The 20,265-nt window shown below is 35.8% G+C and overlaps 1 protein-coding gene across 3 annotated transcripts in view; it reads left to right on the top strand.

Moving 5' to 3' along the window:
* Positions 1-20,265, top strand: part of unc5db (unc-5 netrin receptor Db) — a 114,409-nt gene that overhangs the window by 52,397 nt on the left and 41,747 nt on the right. For all 3 annotated transcript variants that reach the window (XM_026211770.1, XM_026211772.1, XM_026211771.1), the window contains exon 2: positions 8,000-8,215. In XM_026211770.1, the coding sequence (XP_026067555.1) occupies positions 8,000-8,215 (216 nt within the window). The remainder of the gene's footprint in view (positions 1-7,999; positions 8,216-20,265) is intronic.

The following is a 20,265-nucleotide window of genomic DNA, read 5'->3' on the forward strand; positions in this document are numbered from 1 at the left end:
CCATTTATGAATCGCAAAAGTCTGATATCCACAACAGACATCATTAGTGGCACCGTAGATGGCAAGGTACAAACATTGAGTGAGTGGCATGGTCTTGATATTATTGTTTTAGCCACTAAACGCAGATCGGCTAATCTGTTAGGATTGTTGACACAGCAGAGCTTTTTGTCCCAGATCTCTTCTGCTAGCCTGTTTTGATGGTTTCTAGTGCCAGGAGAGTAGATGGGCATCAATGCCATCAAAGGTAAATGTGAGATGGGCTGAGGGAGCCAGCAACCTCCTCTGTGTCACTGCAGACAAATCTGAGAGCTAATGTTGCTGATAAGGTAAAATGACACCTGTAATGAATGCCCAACAAGAAAAAAGTGTGACCGGAGTGCTGAATGTGTGGAATTGAGAATAGAGTCAGATCTGTGAAGTGGAGAGAGCGAAAAGAAGTGAGTGAAGGAATTTTTTTTTTTTTTTTTTTTTTTGAGTTAGAAGTACTGGCTGCTTTTCACACTTTTGACCATACGTTCAGCTAGTGAAACAGCTTCCTTAACATGCAGCACACATCTTTTAGTGAGCCAAAACTGGAACTAAAACAAAAACTTCTTCTACAAAGATCTTCAAGTGATAGAAGGAGTTCTAAACCCATTCTGTGGAGGAAATATTGTCTGCCAGGCTCATTTGAATGTGTAGAGCTGCTGGTTCCTGCGGGTTGTACTTCTACAACTTGATATGACAACAGGTTAAGTTTGTAGTTCTCATCAAAGCCTTCTAAGTGATTGGGTTTAACCACTTTAAAGCAGTAATTGCAAACCCAGAGTAGTTTGCGCTTGAAAATATTTTGATTTGCATATATGTATGTATATGATTAAATAAGTCATTACTATAGGGTTAAATATTTTGTTATTATATATTTTGTTATCTTGTATTTTGAATAAACAGCATTTTCAAAGAAAAATTATGTTTGACAATTTGAACAATTTGAACATTCATGCAGTATATAAAGACTCATTATAAAGCGGATTATTAATGCATCAGTCATTGTCTTGCTCACATTTCCATTTACTCTAAATTAACAGATTGTTGTTGTTTAGTTTAAAAATTAGTCATTGGATGTTACCATTTTCATTTTAGACTATTCATCAATGGTCGAAATCTTCACCACAGAGGAATAGAGTGTTCGTCTCAGCATGAGTGTGATGTTAACTGCCATCAAAGCATATTTCCTTAATGTTAAAAAGACAGAAAGTTTGTTGAGTTTACATGCATAGAGTAACTTGAAATGCTGTGTGCTCTAAAGATCTTCATCAAATAATGAGAGATTCCACTGGGTCCCTCAATTCATTCATTATAACAAGATCTCTGTTTCAAGATGATTCCATACTGTTTCTTCAATATGTATATCTCAACCTTGATCTTTAGCTCCTGATGTGGACACTTTAATGTATATATTTTAGCAAATATCAAAGTGAAAAAGAAAACTTTTCCCCTGATTGGTGGGATTTTCACCCAACAAGTATGGCTATGGTCAATGTCTACTCAGCTAGATTTTCACAGTTTTGAAATTTGTGAAATACATTCCTTTTGACATGCCCTACAGCATTCATCTGATCTTGTCAGTTAAGATTTTAGTTTAACCAAGCCCTTCACATGTAGCGCGTCAACAAATTTGATTGTGAGGGTGCCGTTTGGAAATGACAAGGAATCTTGAATTTGTCATTTTCGTCTAAATCTGAGCAAGTTTGGGAACAGGACAACCCACTGCCAAAAAAAATCTCCAAAATGTAATGTTTGCTTGTATTTTAAAGGTATAATTTACTCATAATTTAATTCAGTTTCTGTGTGTAACTACCTTATTTTCACCTTATGCCTAGATTTAATTTACACTTATAAGGGCACTTATTGGGTCTCATTCATGAAACATTAGTAAATATACGAGTAAATATCTGAGTGATTTGCGCGTAAAGAGAACTTCCCGAAAACTCTTCTCCTGATTCACAAAAACTTCGTAAACTTCAGATGTGATAGTGAAATGTGTGCGTGTGTGTTAATGAATTCCATCAGTCGTAAATGGGACGCGCGTGCACGCTCACTCTCAATTACCATAAATCCCGCCTATTAAATCCGACTGACAACTATATATGAGCATCATATTATGACACCAAACGAAGGATTTCAACATGTCTTCTCAAAAGCGACTGAAAAAGAAACATTTCTCAGCTGCAGAAATTGAAGTTTTATTATCAAAAGTTCATTCAAAATGCCACATTTTATTTTCAAGCATACAAGTGGCGTATCAGGTCCTAAAAAAGGAAGTTTGGCAGCATATTACAGATCCTATTAGCTACTGGCTCTCATAATAAAAAGTTAAAAGAAAAACCGTATGTAATTAATATATATAATATTTTTTTCAAAATTCTGTGTATATATGTACCAGATTAAGGTGAATTAAAATGCAGCCGTATTAATGAGCAAAACGTTCAGACGTTAAACGCACTATTTAGGCGTGGCTGGGAGCAGGTGTAGATTTCTTTCGTACCAACTAACATTTGGAAAATACGAACGTTTTAATGAATCCGAAAATTTACGCCAAAACCACTTTACACGCGATTTACACAAAAATTCGTTCTGCTCGTGTTTCATGAATGAGACCCATTGTGTGTGTGTACGTGATTGAATGAACAGAAGGAGGGATAGTTGAAACTTCAATTATTATAACCCAAAAGCCTCCCTCCCTTTCCAACTCTTTCTCACTTCCTCTCTTCTCACACTTCCTTTCTCTTCCTCTCACACTCATCCCTTCACCTTAGATGGGATTATCTTGACACTTTCTGACACTCCTGCCTTAAAATTCTCAGCTTGTTGAAATCCAACAGAGTCCTCGCCATGTAACCCCCACATGCTCACTTGTACACACACTCTCCTCCTCTCGTGTCAAACCCTCTTCAGAAATCCATGAGAGGCTTTGGTGTGAAAGTAAAGTACATGGTTTTAAAGGGCAGGAGCTTTTGGAGCATGTGCTGAAACAGTGATGTGTAACTACATCAGGTGGCTACTTGGTGATGAGGACTGATGGATGTCAAATGCATTTCCATGTAACCCACTTTCACAAGCCAAGCTACTTTCTATGCACTTTCATTACAGGAAGCCAGAGAGGCCAAAATAGCTGACATGGGAATTTCTGACACATTATGAGCTATTTGGAAATGTGCTTTATGAGATTATTAGAACTAGAGGTTGAGTGTTGCACTGACTCATAATGGCTGAATTCAAGCATGATTGATTAACATTTTGAGTTTGTTTGTACAGAAGAAAAACAGAAAAAACATTTAGGTTACTATACATATAGATGTATAACAGATTTTGCTATGCATGTATATTCTATTCTGAAGTTTGAAATTAATAAGATTTTGTCTTTGTCTTTTTTTTTGGAAAATATTTTTAAATTACATTTTTGTAGAATTTTATTCTTGTTAAATTTTAGCAGCCATATCTCCAGTTTTCAGAATAACATGATTTTCCATAAATCATTCTTATATGCTAATTTGCTAATCTAACAATTGTTCATGATTATTAGCCTTTTTTGGTGGATGAAATAAATTAAGATAAAGAAAATGGTTGGAAAATATTATGAGTCTTATGAATCAGCCTAAAACAACAATTAAGAACAACCTTGATTATGTCGTGGAGAATAGGGCAGAGTTTAAACAGAAATCCCGCTAATCAGGAAAAGATAACAAAGTCATCACTTTCTTAAATGCTGAAATTCACTAGGGACAGCCAACGCTGCCATTTAACAATCATAATAGATGATATCATCGAAATGTAATGAACTGAGAGATGAGTTGAAAGAGTGAAAAACTGCACAAAAGAAACATCACTTAAGAAACAACACCTAGAGCTCTAGGGAGCTGGCGTGATGCTGTCTCACCTCAGGGTTTGAAGTTTTTCTAAGAGTGTGATAAGCACACATCATTATGCAGTTTTTTTACAGTCTTTACTGAAAAGTACATTATTGAATCACCTGGATTAGTATATTATTTAACTCTACCTGTTTTCTGTCTGCTAACTATTGGACAGACAATGGACATTCATTGCAGAGAGTGTAAAATTAACTAGCATAATGAGAATATGAATGACTTATTGGTGGCTTGCTTGTTAGAGTCATTAGGACTTGCGTTTATGCTCATCTGTCATAGGAGGAGCCGAAAGAATTGGCTCTGCTGTTTTTATAGAGTATGGATTGTTCCAATTATCCATTACCTTTTATTGCAGTAAGTGTGCAGGCACTGCTAAAAGGATAAGGCCAACAATTAGCACTCTGAGAACTCAAAACCAGTTAGAGATGTGCACAGGCCCATTAACCTCTACACCGTCCTCTCATTCTTTTATACTTCATTACTTTTCCTCATTGAATTTGAACATGGGAAGGTGTTTATAAATGGGTGTGTTTTATGATGGTCGACTGTATTGTTGTTTTCCCTTTGAACTCGGTCTGGAAGATGAGGGATAGTTACACATTATTTACCCATCTTCATGGGATTTTCCCATACAAATAACAAAAATGCACCATGCAAAGATTTTGTGTGAGAAATAGACTGAAATCATTTATTTTGTTTTTCATTGAAGAAGAAAAAATAGACAGCAACAACATTGAGGGTGAATAGGCAAATAAGGGGGTGAATTGTCACTTTAAAATGCATTTTCCTTCATTGCAGAACCAGCAGCAGTCACTAGTCATGAAATTGCTTAAATATACGCTGACAAAGTTAAAGTACAAAGTGATCTTGCTTGTTCACCTACTGACCCATATTGTAAAAGGGCATTTTTAAGCCACGCTGTGTAACTAATATATTGATGGTAACAGTATTGTATAGATCAATACAGGTTAGATCAATACAGGTTTGCAATTAGTTAAAAGAGCAAGAGGTCAAAAACATAAACATGCTGATAAGAAATAGCTTTAACCTTCACCTTGTGTTCCATTTACTTTATTAGAATAATTCCTATATGCATCTGTTTGTTCTTTCCAGCATAATCGCTGCTAATGGCTTGTAAATCTCTCAAAATATTTTCTTAATGTTATTATTATTTTCATCATAATTTTTGCTGAAGTTTAGTAAGATGCTGTGTATGATTCATGTTTAATTCATTACAAGGCCGTTTGGGTGAAATAAAGTTTAGACTCTCTTCACAGCAACAGATGGCAGATGGATCTGGAGTCATTTCAGGTTGCTCCTTCTCTTCATCACTGAAATGTGTGAAACGGATGTTGGGAATTTTTGCTGGTAAAGGAAGGACAAGACTACTCATAGGGAACTGTACTTCTAATAGTACAATTCAAATTAGAGAAATACCATGCAATGTTAAGGGCAGACATTTGCATGAATGGAAAACAAGCTAATTCAGCAGGGCAATGCATGTGCTTTAAATAATACATGGGCTTTAAAGATTGGCAGATCTACAAGGAAGAATAATGAATTCTGTCCAAAAGGTTGCGGCTGCCTTTTCTACCACTGACCCTCCGTAGCAGAGGGAAGTGAAGTCGTCGTATTCTGCTCATGATACAATTTTCATCTTGTCACCCACCTGCACAGCAGGATTGTGTCCTTCTTTCTTCCTTTGTCTCGGTAGTACAAAACAGAGGATATTCATGGTTTTGCACAATGGAAGTGACCTGATGGCATGGGATTGAAGCTGCATGCCTGTTTTGTTAAAGTCCATGTTTTCCCAACCAAACTTTTGGAAGTGATTATGCATAGAATGAACAGAAAAAGGCTTGAGCTGTGATACTTTCTAAAATTGTGCGCTGTTTTTGCTCCTATACTGAACCGAGAAAACAGCAGAGAACTTATTTTTACACCGAAGTTGATCACCCATGGTCTTATCGCCCTCTCCATGAGGAAGCTGAGATTTTAGTCAAAGGTGACAAAATAACCAGAAATTGTTAAGAATTGGAAGTTAAATATGCTGATGTAATTCTGTGTTGTTTTCCAGGCAATCTGTCTATCCTTGGTGCTCTGTGCAACCAAGACAAATTTCTGTCCACCGTGAGACAGCCAGCAAACATCTGCAGAGGCAGAGTAACATTTCATTTTGAATTATTTAGAGTGAGCTCCATGTTTTGTACCTTGAACTTTGAAACCCAGTGTAATATCGTGCATCTAAGATGTCATGCTGTTGCCTCCTTACCCATGGGGTGATCTGTGACATTATCCTGACATCCCTAGTGTGTCTTTGCTTTTCCACTTGGTGATTCTGCCCAGAATGCACTTCTCCGTGAACTAGGTATCACACCTGGGAATATAACTCTGAATGATAACATTTGTTTCTCTGGTGCTTCTTCGAAGCTTTTTTTCTATAACCAGAATATATTTTGTATATATAACCGAATGATTTTTAATCATAGGTCAAAGTGCTGTTGGCATGTTTTGTTTTAAGCATCGTCCACTCTCCAGCAATTTTGCCCCTCTTAAAAGCTTGTCAAGAAAACCATGGAAGATGAGGGGAATATAGTAGTTATAAGTCTGCTAATAGTTGACTGGGGGAGACCGGAGGCAATTGTAACACTAAATTTCTTTACAAACAATCTAGACAGATGATACTTGAGTGGAGCTGTACACAGTAATGGCAATTCAATTGCTGGAGGTCAGTAGGTCAGTCTACAGTGATTCACTTAGCAGCTGACTATGAGGTCATATCCAGCTGTATGAAATATGAAATAGTTGGTTACTGTCTGCACTACCAATGATAGTCTGATCATTTCTGTAGTTTTTTTGCACTAGGGAAGCATGATGTATCTGTACTATATTAATTAGTTATTGATTGATATTAGAATTTTTTTAAATGTACTGTCTGTCTCGTGTTATAATTAAGTTTGTATTCAGTTTAGGGTATTATTTATTGTTTTTAAATGGTCATTTATGCCCCTTTGGCTGCATTTATATGATCAAAAATACAGTAAGAAGTTAAATTGTGGAATATTACTTGACTGTTTTATTGTTGTATATTACATATTTTTAGAAATGCCTGTTCTTCTGCATTATCAATATTAAAAGAGAATATGAATTGAGTATGAGTTACAAAAAAAAGCAGTTAACTGCTTTCAGTGTGTGTGGGTGTGTGTGTGTATGCATACATTCTTTATTCATTTCACATGACAGCAAATGTGGGAGGAGGTAAAAAATGAAAGTCTATTAGATTTCAGTGGGCAGAGCTGAATTAGCTGCTAGTTTAATGGCTTTCATGGGATTTTACACATCTGACAGACTTCGCAGTATATGGCCGGTCTCTCATGGGTGGAGTGTTTTATTCCAGAGTTTCAGAGATGGTGTAGGCAATTACAATTATTAAAATGGTATTCATTCGAATATCTCCAAATAAAATCTCTCTTAATTCCCTTCATCCTTTACACCTCTTTATCTGTTTTATTTCTCTTGTCTCTGTCTCTGTCGACCTGTCTGCTATTTTAGTCTTCCTTCCATTAAAATGAAGGATGGCAGAAAGAAAGAAAAATAAAACACACCAGGCATAAGGAAGAGCATTCTCACTTTTTTCTGCACTAAGATGCATTTTAGCTCATCAGTCAAACACAAAGCAATCAGTCGCACTCTCTTCCATCGCTAATTCTTTTATTCTTTTCATCACAAAAGCACTCAGGGAAAGCTAATGCGTTTTTAAAGTAGAAAATGGCTTGAATTGTTTTAGCGGAATTGTATCTTTGGCACACGGTTTAAAATCAATGGGAAGCTCAGAACACTCCCAGAGGAAAAGCACCATATTTACAACCCTGAAGCTGTATTAAATGCAGACCACATTTAGTTATGATTGTGGAAGTATTTTTTATTTTTTAGCAAATAATTGTATGTACAAGGCACAAGGAAAATTATGTATCTGGGGTGTGCATAGATCTAACAAATGGCCATAAAAAATAAGATGTCATGGTTTAAATTCTTAGTACATGTCTTAGAGAAGTGTGCTTGTTTTTTACATGTGTTCATTGATTTCACAGGAACCGTCAGTGACGCCCTTGCCGATTCTCTGTCATCAGTTGGTGGGACGTTACCTCACTTCCTGCAAGAGCCTGAGGATGCTTACATTATCAAAAACAACCCAATCAAGTTGCGCTGTCGAGCAACTCCTGCCCTGCAGATCTTCTTCAAATGTAATGGGGAATGGGTCCATCAGAACCAACATACCTCACAAGAGTACATGGATCAAAACACTGGTAAGACATGTCATCCAGTCACATGGCACGAATTCACCTCTATTCACATCTTTGCATTGATTTTGATTGTAATCTACTCACTTAAATAATTAAATTTGCATTTGGTGTAAATACATTAGATCTATTAGATCCCTAATTGATCCTTTTTCTCGTTGCCTCCTGTAGTTTTTCTGATCTGTTTTTTTCTTTGTTCTATTATGAAAGTGCTATCTAAAAAAGACAAGAATAAATATGATGAAATTGGTCTGTTGGTAAATTTTGTTAACTTTATTCACTGTTATATAGAAGTTTATTCCATAAATTGCTTCATAATTTATCGCCATTTTCACACTACAGATGGTTATTTCCCAGTTAGACTGTGTTACACGAGAAATTTCGATGCTCATTGTGATATTCTCATGAATAAATAAGTTCACGGTTGGGGTGATATGGCATTGTGATATTATATCAACATCTGTCATGATACAATAATATGGAGATTTTTTTTGGTTACCATGGCTATAGTCGTGGTTCAGAACTGCAATGCATTGCAGTCTTTTTTCTCAATTGTTTCTCATTCGGCTTCACTAGGTGTCTGCGATTTGCACAGTTGCATTTTTTGCCTGATCTGAGCCTAGATTTTGGTTGAAAATAAATAATTCAGTGTGCACTGACCAGTGCTAAAATAAACAAATATTTTCTTTTCCCAAAAATATGAATAAAATGTATCAAAATATAGATAAAATATCAGCTATGGATTGTCGGATTGTTTTTTTTTTTTGAAAGTTCTGTAACATTCATTACATGTTTCCTTGGCAACTTGCCAGCTACAGTAAGGTCCAGTACAGTTAAGGCTGAATTACAGGAACTGTCAGAGGTTCACATTTGACTGTGCATTGATTAGAGGATTCCATCTTTTGTATTTCCCAAAAATAAAAGCCTAATCCACTATCTTCTCAGAAGCACACTATGATTAGTCCACATAGGTGGTTTCCTCCACATGAAGGCTATGTCCCAGAAAGATCCTCTTAATTGCTTCTGGAAGTTCATTACTGTGTGATTGCTGTGCTGTGAAATTGTTGTGGGCATGATAATGGGAAAATGAAAAATCACAACAAATTATTTTCCCGTCGATGTATGGGAAATGTCAGAGAAGTTTAGGCAAACTTGCCTGTCACTTGTCACATTCTGTAAATGCATTTCCAAAACAAAATGGCTCAGTTTGTGCTTTTGCATCGATTATATGCTCAGAAATTGGTCTGGAAGGCTGCACCATGCATTTCTCCTGTCTTTTATCCACAGTAAAGCATGAGGTGACTTCTACCGATTTATCACAGATTATCTGCTTGCCGATCTATTTTTCATTGCGATACTGTACATACATGCTAAAGACTTTGCAACATGTTTTCTTGCCCCTATTTCTGCACCCTTGAGCATTTTCATCACACACAGATTCATCATACTATTGCCCTCCAAGGACACATCATCATTACAAATACAAGTCAGGTTCAGTGGTCATAAATGAAGATAGGTTCTGGATGTCTCATCCTCATTCCACTGAAAGTTGTGTTCCTTTATCTAGCTCACTATCTGTTGTACAATACATTTACAACAGTTTTTTAGGACAAGTTGCTCACCATTCCCTGCTCCTTTTTTGCTCTGTCCAGCTTCAATATGGAGATCAGTAATTTCCTCCCCTGAGAATATACTTCCCCCATTACCAGGTTCACTGCCTGCAGGGTTGCCAAGGCGATGAAATGTATCAGTCTGGGCCCAAGTGGATTTGCAATTAGAAGAGCCAGAGGAAGTCTCCGTTCGGTCAATCACATTGCCAGCTTTACATCAGTGCTAAACTCATAACCAGCAATTACGACATCCTTTATAGCGCCCCACCATGCCACCATAATGGATGACAAAAACGGGGATTGGATTAGAGAGACGCTAATCAGAGCCACAGATCTACAAAGAATTGGATTTTATCGATTAGAGCATGGGTCTTCAATGTCATCGCGAGCAGAAGATAAGATCTCTTATTTACCAGCCATCCAGATAAGCAGCAACACATTGCCCTTGAGTTTAGACCAGGTGAAGATCGAGAGGTACCAGTCCAAACCTATTGGAATTATAATTTCTTACTTTATTTTGGGGGATTTCGTTTGCATTTGTGGCAACAAATTAAGATCATGGAGTCAGTTTTGTTTTTAATTATGTTGGGAACAGAAAACAGTCGACAGAAGGACAGCAGAAGGGGCTGTCATGTTTATAGCTGATAAATATAGCTGATTTTCTCCTTCATAAACAAACAAATGGGTGACACTGTTGATCAGCTCAAATGTGTATCTTAATCTAATTCATTTAAAGTTTTCCCATGGTGCATCAGCTGATATTTTTCTAAGACTGATATCAAATTGGAGCAGGCACCAATAGGGATGTGACAGAACATGTTTGTAATGGCAGAAAGTTTACTTTATTATTAATTTACTCATGTCATAAATGTCAGTGTTTTATTGCAGATAAAGATCCTATTACACCACAATCATACTGCAAACACTTCGGCTGTCAAACCATTTTCTGTGTCTGTTTTAGAATTGGTGGGAACAGTTAATATGCCTACAGTAGCCATTATACGAAGACACTTTAAAAATTAGACAATTTAATGAGAAGGATCCTGAAAACTGTCCTCAATTAGTGTCAGTTTTATAGACCATATGTTAGCATATAGACCAATCCATTTTACTATAATAATCATTCTTACATGGGTCTATGAAATACTTGATTCTGACTGCAGTCAGATTTTGAATAATGACCACAAAACTGTAATTGACTGTAGTTCAAAGCAACTGATTTCCTATATGTACACTGTCTTTTAAAAGTTTGTCTCTTATGCTCGTCAAGGCTATATATATTTTGCTGCTTGATATTGCTGGTGTGTTTTATTTTAATGTATTATTTTAAATATGAACACATTGGTTTGTAGTGCAGACAGTTTTACCATTACCTTCACTTTGTTAGTCTTCTTGTTATTTCCTTACAGTGGCTAATGAACCAGAAATCTCACACATTCACAGAAAATGGCTTCCGTGTAAAAAAAAAAGGTAGATAGTGCTTTATGCAATAAAGATGGTGTCAAAGCAGCTTCCCTGATCACACAGGCAAAGTTAGTAAGATTATAAAAATATTTCACAATATTTTGTTTTTTAAAATATTATACAGAATTTTTGATCAAATAGATGCAACCTTGGTAAGCATAAGATGCTTATTTTAAAAACAACCTATCCCAAAATGTTTATTTTCTTTTTTTATATTTCCTCTCTCTTTTGTCTCTCTCTCTCTTTCTTTCTCTCTTTAATAATGTGAAGCACAATGTTTATGCCTTCATCTATTCCTGCTTGTAGGCACAGTGTGATTGAGGGTGCTTGAGAATTTGCTGCGATTTCCATGATTGCCTAAATTCCATGAATGGAGAGATTTATCTATGCTTTGTAATATTTTTGCATATTAGTGCCATAATCAGTGACAGAAACATGTTTAATACATCAACTAATTATATGCTCTCTTACAGTTTTTGCCTCAGCAAATCAGTTGCTAATGTACTGAATGCCTTAATAATCCAACCTTTAAGGTGATGAATGTGTTTTATGATACTAGTTACTGAGCATCCCTGGTGCTAAAATAATTTGCTTGGTTGAATTGTAGCTCAGCAAGAGTTGAGAAGCACCTTGTTTATGCTGGCCTTTCAGTGACTGATAAAACAGCAAGATGCATGCTTTACTTCCGACATGAGCATTAACACTGCTTTGGGAAACAATATATAAATGCTTGTGATGTTTTTCCTTTTATTCTTCAGTGTTGACTGGGGAAGAGATCTGAATTTTTCAAAGGTGTTCGTCGAACCCCATCCTGGAGCACTACCTCAGGTTTTATTTGTTCCAAGCTCTGCAATATCAGCCCATGAGGACAGTTATAGAGTAAAACCATCATATGAAAAATCTTCCTCCGCTAAGTCATTTATCAAAATTTTTCCAAAGGAGGAAGAAACGATTGCCGCGCTGCTCGTTGTGCCTCTATTATTGTCCTTTACTGATAAATGACAAGCTGAAACTTCTATGCAGCAGCACACAAATAAGCACACAGACTACTCCATTTAGGATTATAACCTGTGGATTGTGGTTAAAAAAAGAAAGACAAAAAATGCCGGTGGAAAGAGAATCCTATTGAATGTGACCAAAAAGTAGATGATGCTTTTGCTTTCGGTCTACAGATTAGAGGCAAATAGAAAGAGGCAGATCCAGACACGTTTCAAACACTATAGGGGGTGCAGATGCTGCCTAGACCTGATAATGAGCTCTGTGTTTCTGTCATACCTGAAGTGAAGGCCTTGATTCCTGGCTACCAGGCAGCAGTGACAAACTAACAATGACAAGATCTTTCCTCTGGCACTGTGTCTGCATGCTTTTCTTCTCTGCCATTGAGTGTCACATTCTAATGGCTGCTATCATCAGGAATTAAGTCAGTATGTTCCTGGAGTCTTGCGATTTGAATGAGTGAGAGTTAACTAGGAACTAGAATACAATTTGAGGTGTTTGCCACTTAAAAGGCATAGTTCAACCAAAATTGAAAATGTACTCTCCCTCAAGCTATCCAACATCACTTCTGGCAAAACTAATTTGATTAAATCCTTAATCAAAATGAATGTCATAATAAAAATAATCCAAATCCAAATTGATAAAAATCTGTTCCAATGAAGAAAAAAAACAGTGAGAAAATGATCAGCAAATTGTATATTTAGTATAAAATAATTATTATTTTATGAGCTGAAAATTATTGAATATTGGCAAAAATCCAATATCATGCTTCCCTAGTTTTGTTCCTTTCCAAGTCAACAGAGAAAGCCTGAAAAAGCTTGGTGAGGCATACAAATATGAAGGGTCTAGAATTATGCATACTTGTATGATGAATATTAATGTTTATAATGGTATGTTCATATTTACTTTATATTTAGTTTGAATATTACTAAAATATAAAGTGGCTTAATAACCTTAGTCGAATTCACCATATGGATTTGTTAATTTGTTTGTTTTTTGTTAGGTATTTATTACATATTTATTTGTTGTCGTTAGGTAACCTCAAATAACAAATGTAATTATTTATTAGCAATTTTTAACCTTAGCAAATTGTAACCAATAAAAAAAGTTTAAGTCATTTATGTGCACTAAAAGATATAATTTATCATATGCCACATCACATATTTTTGATTATCTTTCTGTTGTAGTCTGCTTTTACTTAAATATATTGCATTTAAATTTATAAAGCGCACTGCATTTACTCGTTATTACATTATTCATTTTCTGATTTGTCTGATTTACATATTTTAAAAACATGTTTGATTGTACCCATGACTATTTTCTTTTAGTGCTACTAGTGCTCTTAAACAACAATCTTAGAGTTAAAGTACTGTTACTTTGTCACTTCTGTTATTTATACTCATTTCTTCTCTCCTCTGTCTCATATTGATGGAATCAGTTTCCACTGACTGCACAGCAAAGCTTCAGGGCACTTGTAGCTCTCGTGGCTCAGTCCAGCTTTCTGTCATGGAAGAGGGAGCCAGCTGACCACTGCGAGTATAGTTATGATATGTCAGAGCTGACATGTGATGTGGTGTTGACATCTGCTAGCGACAGCTTCTCAGAAAAAAAAAAGCTTCTTTGCCTTTACGCTACAATAGATGGAAACTGACTGCAAATGAAGGAAAGAGAAAGAGAGAGAGAACTTTTGCAATACAACAAATGGAAGCTGACTGCAAGGCAAGGGCAAAGAAAGAGTACAAGTACAGGGCATCACCCTTCATTTCACTTAACACAGATGCATTTTAGTGTTGATGTTCCTCTTCTCTGGGCCTATAAAAGCATTATCACAGACAATTGCACACTCAACACCCGTCCTGCAACATACATGTCCAGAGCACAACACGGGGCAGTAGCTTTTTTGTTTTGTTTTACAAAAGAAGGATATAATTCTTTAATTATGTGTGTAAATCAGATTTGCTAAACCTTTGCCTTTAAAGTTTTAGCAAAAGCAAGCATCTAACTTGAAGGAACATGTCCTTGAATTGGTGCATATATATATTTATTTCAGTTCATTCAGGAAGTCTTTCCTTCATTGCTCTAATAGCACTTTGTGCCGTAGACTCTTATGATAATTATTTATTTGGAGTTACGCTGGAGGGAGCTGCCATGCAGAGCGGGTGGGGTGTACATGAGCGTGTGATGGAGGATGACATTAATGTGCGATTAAGCTTCTACCCCGTGAGCAAAGTGTCACATTCGCCACTCTGAGCTCAAGAACGCACACATGCACATAATGAGATGAGTCATTTGGAGGAGGTCATACCAATGTTGTGGAAGTTAGTTGAGAAATGACCTGTTGGGAAGAATGCAGCCTTTAAAATCCCATCCAGTCAACATTAGTAATGAGTGCAAGTAGTCATTTAACAGATGTTTTTTTCTCTTCTTCTTTTTTTTTCAAAGCAACTCTTATTATTTGGACAATCCCCCTGGAGCAAGCTGGGGTTAAATACTCTGTTCAAGGGCACAACGGGTTGTAGCTCCTTGTTTGAATATCTGCTAATAATGATAAAATTTGTTAAATTAATGTGAATACACTCACATTTGTTTGTTGTTCGTATTTATACATATATTAATACATGTATACATCATGAGTTTGATTATATATTTTATTTATATTTCAATTTATTCATATTTCAATGTATTTATTTATTTTGTCTGGAATTACCAGTGACAGCTTTAGACAATTTGTTTTTTTTTGTTTTATTTGTGTGCAACTTAATTTCCTAAGATTTTCATATATTTTTTGAAAGACTTGCATTTTAAAATCTATCTTGTCTCAAAAATCTAAGGCTTCTTCTAGTTTGAATGGGCATTTTACTACTTTATATGACAAATAGATTTCTAAGGGCCAGATTTACTAACAGCTTGCACCAGCACAAACCGTCTTTTGGTGTTAAAATAGTATTGTCAGGATTTACTAAAGACGCACAATGAATAATAAGCACAAAATTAGCACTGAAAAGGCCTGGACACAGTTATTTTTGCACATGACCTTTTAGAATATGCATTTGTAGGAGTTTCCCTTTTAGGTGAAAAATTTATGGGAAGAGAGTATTAAAATGAATCATGCAATGTGATTTACCAATGTTTGCGTGCTTGTCAAATTACTGGTATTTGTGTCATTATTTAATGCCATAAAAAATAAGCTCTTAAAGCAGGTGATAATTTGCGTTGCTCTTGGTAGATTGGGCTTGTCATTATGGAAATTATCTGGCTGCGCCTGTGTTCTTTAATGTGCACATGCACATTGTCAGTAAATCACACAAAGAATTTTCACTCTCATCGGCGCTTTCATGGAATTGCACTCTAAAGATAATTTGCCCTGTTTAGTAAATCTGGCCCTTAAAGTAAAATTTTTGGTCTGTTAATTCATATGAGCTCAAAGTTTAGGCTCAAGCATAATTTAGAGTATAGCATGTCACACTGATATCACAATTGAAACTATTTTGAGATCCAGTCATTCAGGGCTGAGTTCCCAAAAGCTTCGTAAGCCTAAGAAGTATGTAAAAAAAAAATGATCGTATGACTGATCTTAATATTGCGGTCTGTTTCCCAAAAGCATCGTAACTTAAGTAGCACTTGAAAATCATTGTAGATCTATGACAGATTTATGCAGTCACCTGCAGGACAATCGGGAGATTACACCTTTAACTTGATTCAAATGCAATGTGATTATAATATAAGGATTTGATTGAGCTTTATTGTGCACTTTATGACTCATTTTCTTTATATTTTTATTAATTTATAAATTAAATAATTATAAAGAGCAGAAAAAAATAGAAATACACATCTAAATTAAATGACAGAAAAAAAATTAATAAAAGATGTAATGTAGGAAATACTAGAAAAAATGGTGAAAAGAGTATGTCAAAGACTTGCGTAAGTGCACAAAAATACATGCATTTTTAGGAAACTAAGGATCATAAAATTAATCTTAGAAAATGCCATTAAGCACTAAGATCAACCGTTATCGGGAAACACGACCCAGGTCATTTCAGTTCCGTTGTTTGTATAGGTGCAAAGCTGCCGTTAGTTATTGTAAGTACTTTAATTTAATTTACTGTCCTGTCCAAATTTCTCACCTAAGCAAAAACTGGAAAATCTGACTTACAATACAACAAATACTGTATGACCGCAGCAGCTCCACTTGCTGGTTCTGCAGTGGTTGTCGCTCTCCATGGTGCTGAAATAATCTCTCTCTGCTACAACAGGGGAAACAAAAGCTGCAAAATCAATTGCTGGAAGCCTTTGAAGAAATCACATGTAACGAAACATTACACTGTCTCTGCTGCTCCATGGTCTGTTCAAACGCTAAAATACTACTAAACTCATTCCCTGTGGCTACTGTCATGTAATGTAAGCAGCTTTCTTTAAAATCTTGCTAGTGAAGTGTTACGAAAAGAACCGGTGTAAATCAAAGCGCATTTAAAGTGACTTGCAAATGTTGTTGATTGATGTGAAGCTATTGTGAACTTGAAAGTGTGATTCTTCTTTGAGTACTGCTTTTCATATTCTCTGCTGTCAAAACTAGGCCTATGTGTCACCGATCTAAATGTCTTATTAGGATCTGAGGTGCATTTATTTTAGCATCAATTTATGCTTAATGTCTTGTTGATGGAGCACACCTATTGTCTTGATGCTCTTCATTCAGTTCTTTTAAGACCTTCCTCTAGCAGTCCATTGCACATAGAGCAACAGAAGCCTCCACTTAGTAAATCTAATACTGGTTGAGCCAAAGCTTCAAATGGTTGCTGCGTCTGTTCAGTTTCTGGTCCCTAAATTGTGTCATAGCAGTGTCACATGCTGCAGCTGAGACAGACTGGGTTAACTAACTCTAAATAAAGCTTTAAGGAGACCCAAAATTTGCTGCTGCATGTTTTTTACATTAGTTACATAGACATAGTTAAGACTCCTCCTGATCGTCTTGGTCATTGCCAAAAGGCAAATGAGATTCTGAAGTGTAGAAATCACACTATTCCAATAGGGGTGACTGCAATTCCTGTAGTTCACCTCCTAGAGCAAGGTGTTAACAGCAGTCAAACTCCTGGGTTTGATTTCCAGGGAGCACATGGACTGATGAAAAGATCAGAAAGGAAAGATAAGAAGCAACAGAAGATTTATAATGTTTGACATTTTAAAAGATTGCTTTAAAACTTCCAAAAGATTATGGTTTCAAATAAACACAGTTCTTTTGAACTGTATATTCATCAAATAACCATGAAAAATGCTTTATGGATTCCATATTTTATCAAGCCCAACTGATTTGAACAATGATAATAGTAAGAATAGTTTCTTCAGCACAAAATTAACATTCTAGAATTATTTCAGAAGGATCATGTGACATTAAAGACTTTTGAAAATTCGGCTTAAATTACTTTGATTTTGTATTCAAATGCAAACATTATTTTTCAAAATAAGAACCTCCCCTCAAGAATAATCAGATCCTAATTTTTTTTTAAGGTGTGTAGGTTAAGTAAATCACTCAGTTGTAGATGAATTAGAAACTTGGAGTAATAGATTGCAGTGTATATTTAGTTCTGAATGCCATATGTTAAATCAACATTGTATTTCCAGGTCCCTGCTGATTCCCACAAGAGCCCAGTGATGAGGGGGCCCACCCATGAAAATTTAAGCAAAGATGTGTGAATTTAAGTGACGACCAGTTTCCCACTCTGCTGTCAACAGTAGTTTCTTTGTAAAAATGATGTGACAATTGAAAGTTTGTCAGCTGTGTCTCTCAGGACTATCACCCATCAGCTGTCAATATTCCTGCCGGAATTTGACTTTCTAAAAGAGAGAAAGACCACCTCCTATTAACATAGGACTCATATTTTGCCATCATTAGTCATGATTTTCTTGCCTGCTGCTGAATTTTACCCCCTACAATAAGCTGTCGATGGAACATCTCAGCTGGGGAATGATGAATAATGTCTGTGTCTCTCAGAGTGTCCATGAAACACAGGCGTCTGTCTTGCTTTGTTTACCCCTGACTAACAGGACCATGTAGAGTCAGCTCAGAAGTGAAGGCAGTCTGCTTTCATGATCAATAAACCTGTGGGACAGGCAGGATACACCATGCTGTTCTGGTCTGCTTTTTTATTTGCAGTGCCATTCATTTTTGGGAGAAAACCAATTCAAGAAGGCACTTGATTAAATGAGAAGTTAGTGTTTCGCCTTCCCGCTCTCCCGTGACTCCTCTCCACAGTGGCTGAGAGCTGCTCATTTATTAAGGGTAGCATCACATCCAATTCTACTAAAGCAGACATAAGTGCTGTGTGTGGTCTGAACAACATTCATTGTGTGTCATCATCTCAGCAGGCTCTGAGAAAAAAGATTAAAGATTTGTTATCATTAGCGAAACTTTATTTTCTTAACCACATAATGACGGAAGGTGAATTTTGGAAAACCTACAGAGTAATTATAGGATAATTTAAAAAATGGTTCGACTGAATGACTATTTGACTAGTTGCTTTTTTAAAGAGATTTACTAGATTTCCTGCTTTCTTCTGAGCAAGAGTTTTTTCTATGGAACACAAAATAATTAGTTATTTTTTAAACAAATTTTCATATTAATTAATAATTAGTTTGTTAATAACTACAACAGGCAATGATTGAAATTGTAATTCAACTGCTCTTGAATTGATTGACAAACTTGGTTTTATCTCTTAAAATATGCTATTGAAATTTTTGCATGACTTTGCACATTTAATTTTTCATCAATAAATTACTTGTATAGCAGATTTTGTGAACAAATATTCTCTATATAGATGCTAGATCTCAGGATCAATACATAATATATTTACCAAACCAGTTAAGAATCAATACATAACTTGATTAATTTTGTGGCTTTTGCCCCAAGGAGCAACAAAAACAATAATAATAATCATTTCCCTCACTGTGTGCATTAAATGCTTCAAAACACAGTTGAGACATTGAAAAACAACAATATACTATGCAGTAGCCATCAGTTGAGCAGGTTAAAAAAAAGAAATAAAAAATTATTATCAAACAGTAATTGTCTTTGTTGATAGTGGTGAATTTGTTGAAAAAGTGGTGTTTGATGGCTAGAGCAGTGGTGTTTTAAAGGGGATGGATCTAGAGATGGCTGCTCAGAGAAGGTTTCTGTGCGCTGACAGTCCAACAGTTACTGTTAAAGTCCAACAGTTACTGTTATGCTCTCTGAAATTCTGCATCTCTTCCATCTCTTTTTTTTCTCCAAGATACTTTGAGAATATTAGAAGCATTTGTTTTACATAGAAATCTTTTGTAACGATATATACATCAGTTTGGTGTTTTTATCTCCATACTCTCTGAATACAAATATGAATTTCTTTTACAACAGCACCAACACAATCATACCTTCCCGAAACATTCAACCGGTATTGTAGATTTTATAGACAGCCATAATGTCCACTTGTATAGTTTATGAGAGTAAAACTAAGCATACGAAATGTAACATTTTCAAACAAGAACTAACATGTTTGTTTGGGCTTTATAGCCATCTTCCAGAGCAAATTTCAGAATACAGTGTCACCATCAGTTCTTCTGTTTATTCCACCACAATGGGGCTCATCCTAATCTCACAAGAAAAAAAAAATAGTTTCAAAATGAGCTGAGCCTTCTAGAACTGATCTGTTTACATAAAATGCATGCCATCGTTTTCCCTTGGAGCCGCAGTAGTAATCTCTGTATAGTTACCAGGCACTTTCAGGTCTATTTGATATTTATCTGGTAAAAGTGTTCAGTTCTTGGCACTGTTGTTAGGAGTCTCACGATACAGGAGCAATTCAGATTACAGAGTATTTGTCTGAGAGAAAGTTCAAGTGAAGGAGCAAACAATCTGAATCGTTTATTATAGTTCTCAACATATTGCATATTGCTTCTAATCCTCTTTTTTTTACGTTTGTATGGTAGAGATTCTGAAGAAACAGGAGATGAAACCGA

Source organism: Carassius auratus, chromosome 30 (genome assembly GCF_003368295.1).
Source record: "Carassius auratus strain Wakin chromosome 30, ASM336829v1, whole genome shotgun sequence".
Classification (NCBI taxonomy): Eukaryota; Metazoa; Chordata; class Actinopteri; order Cypriniformes; family Cyprinidae; genus Carassius; species Carassius auratus.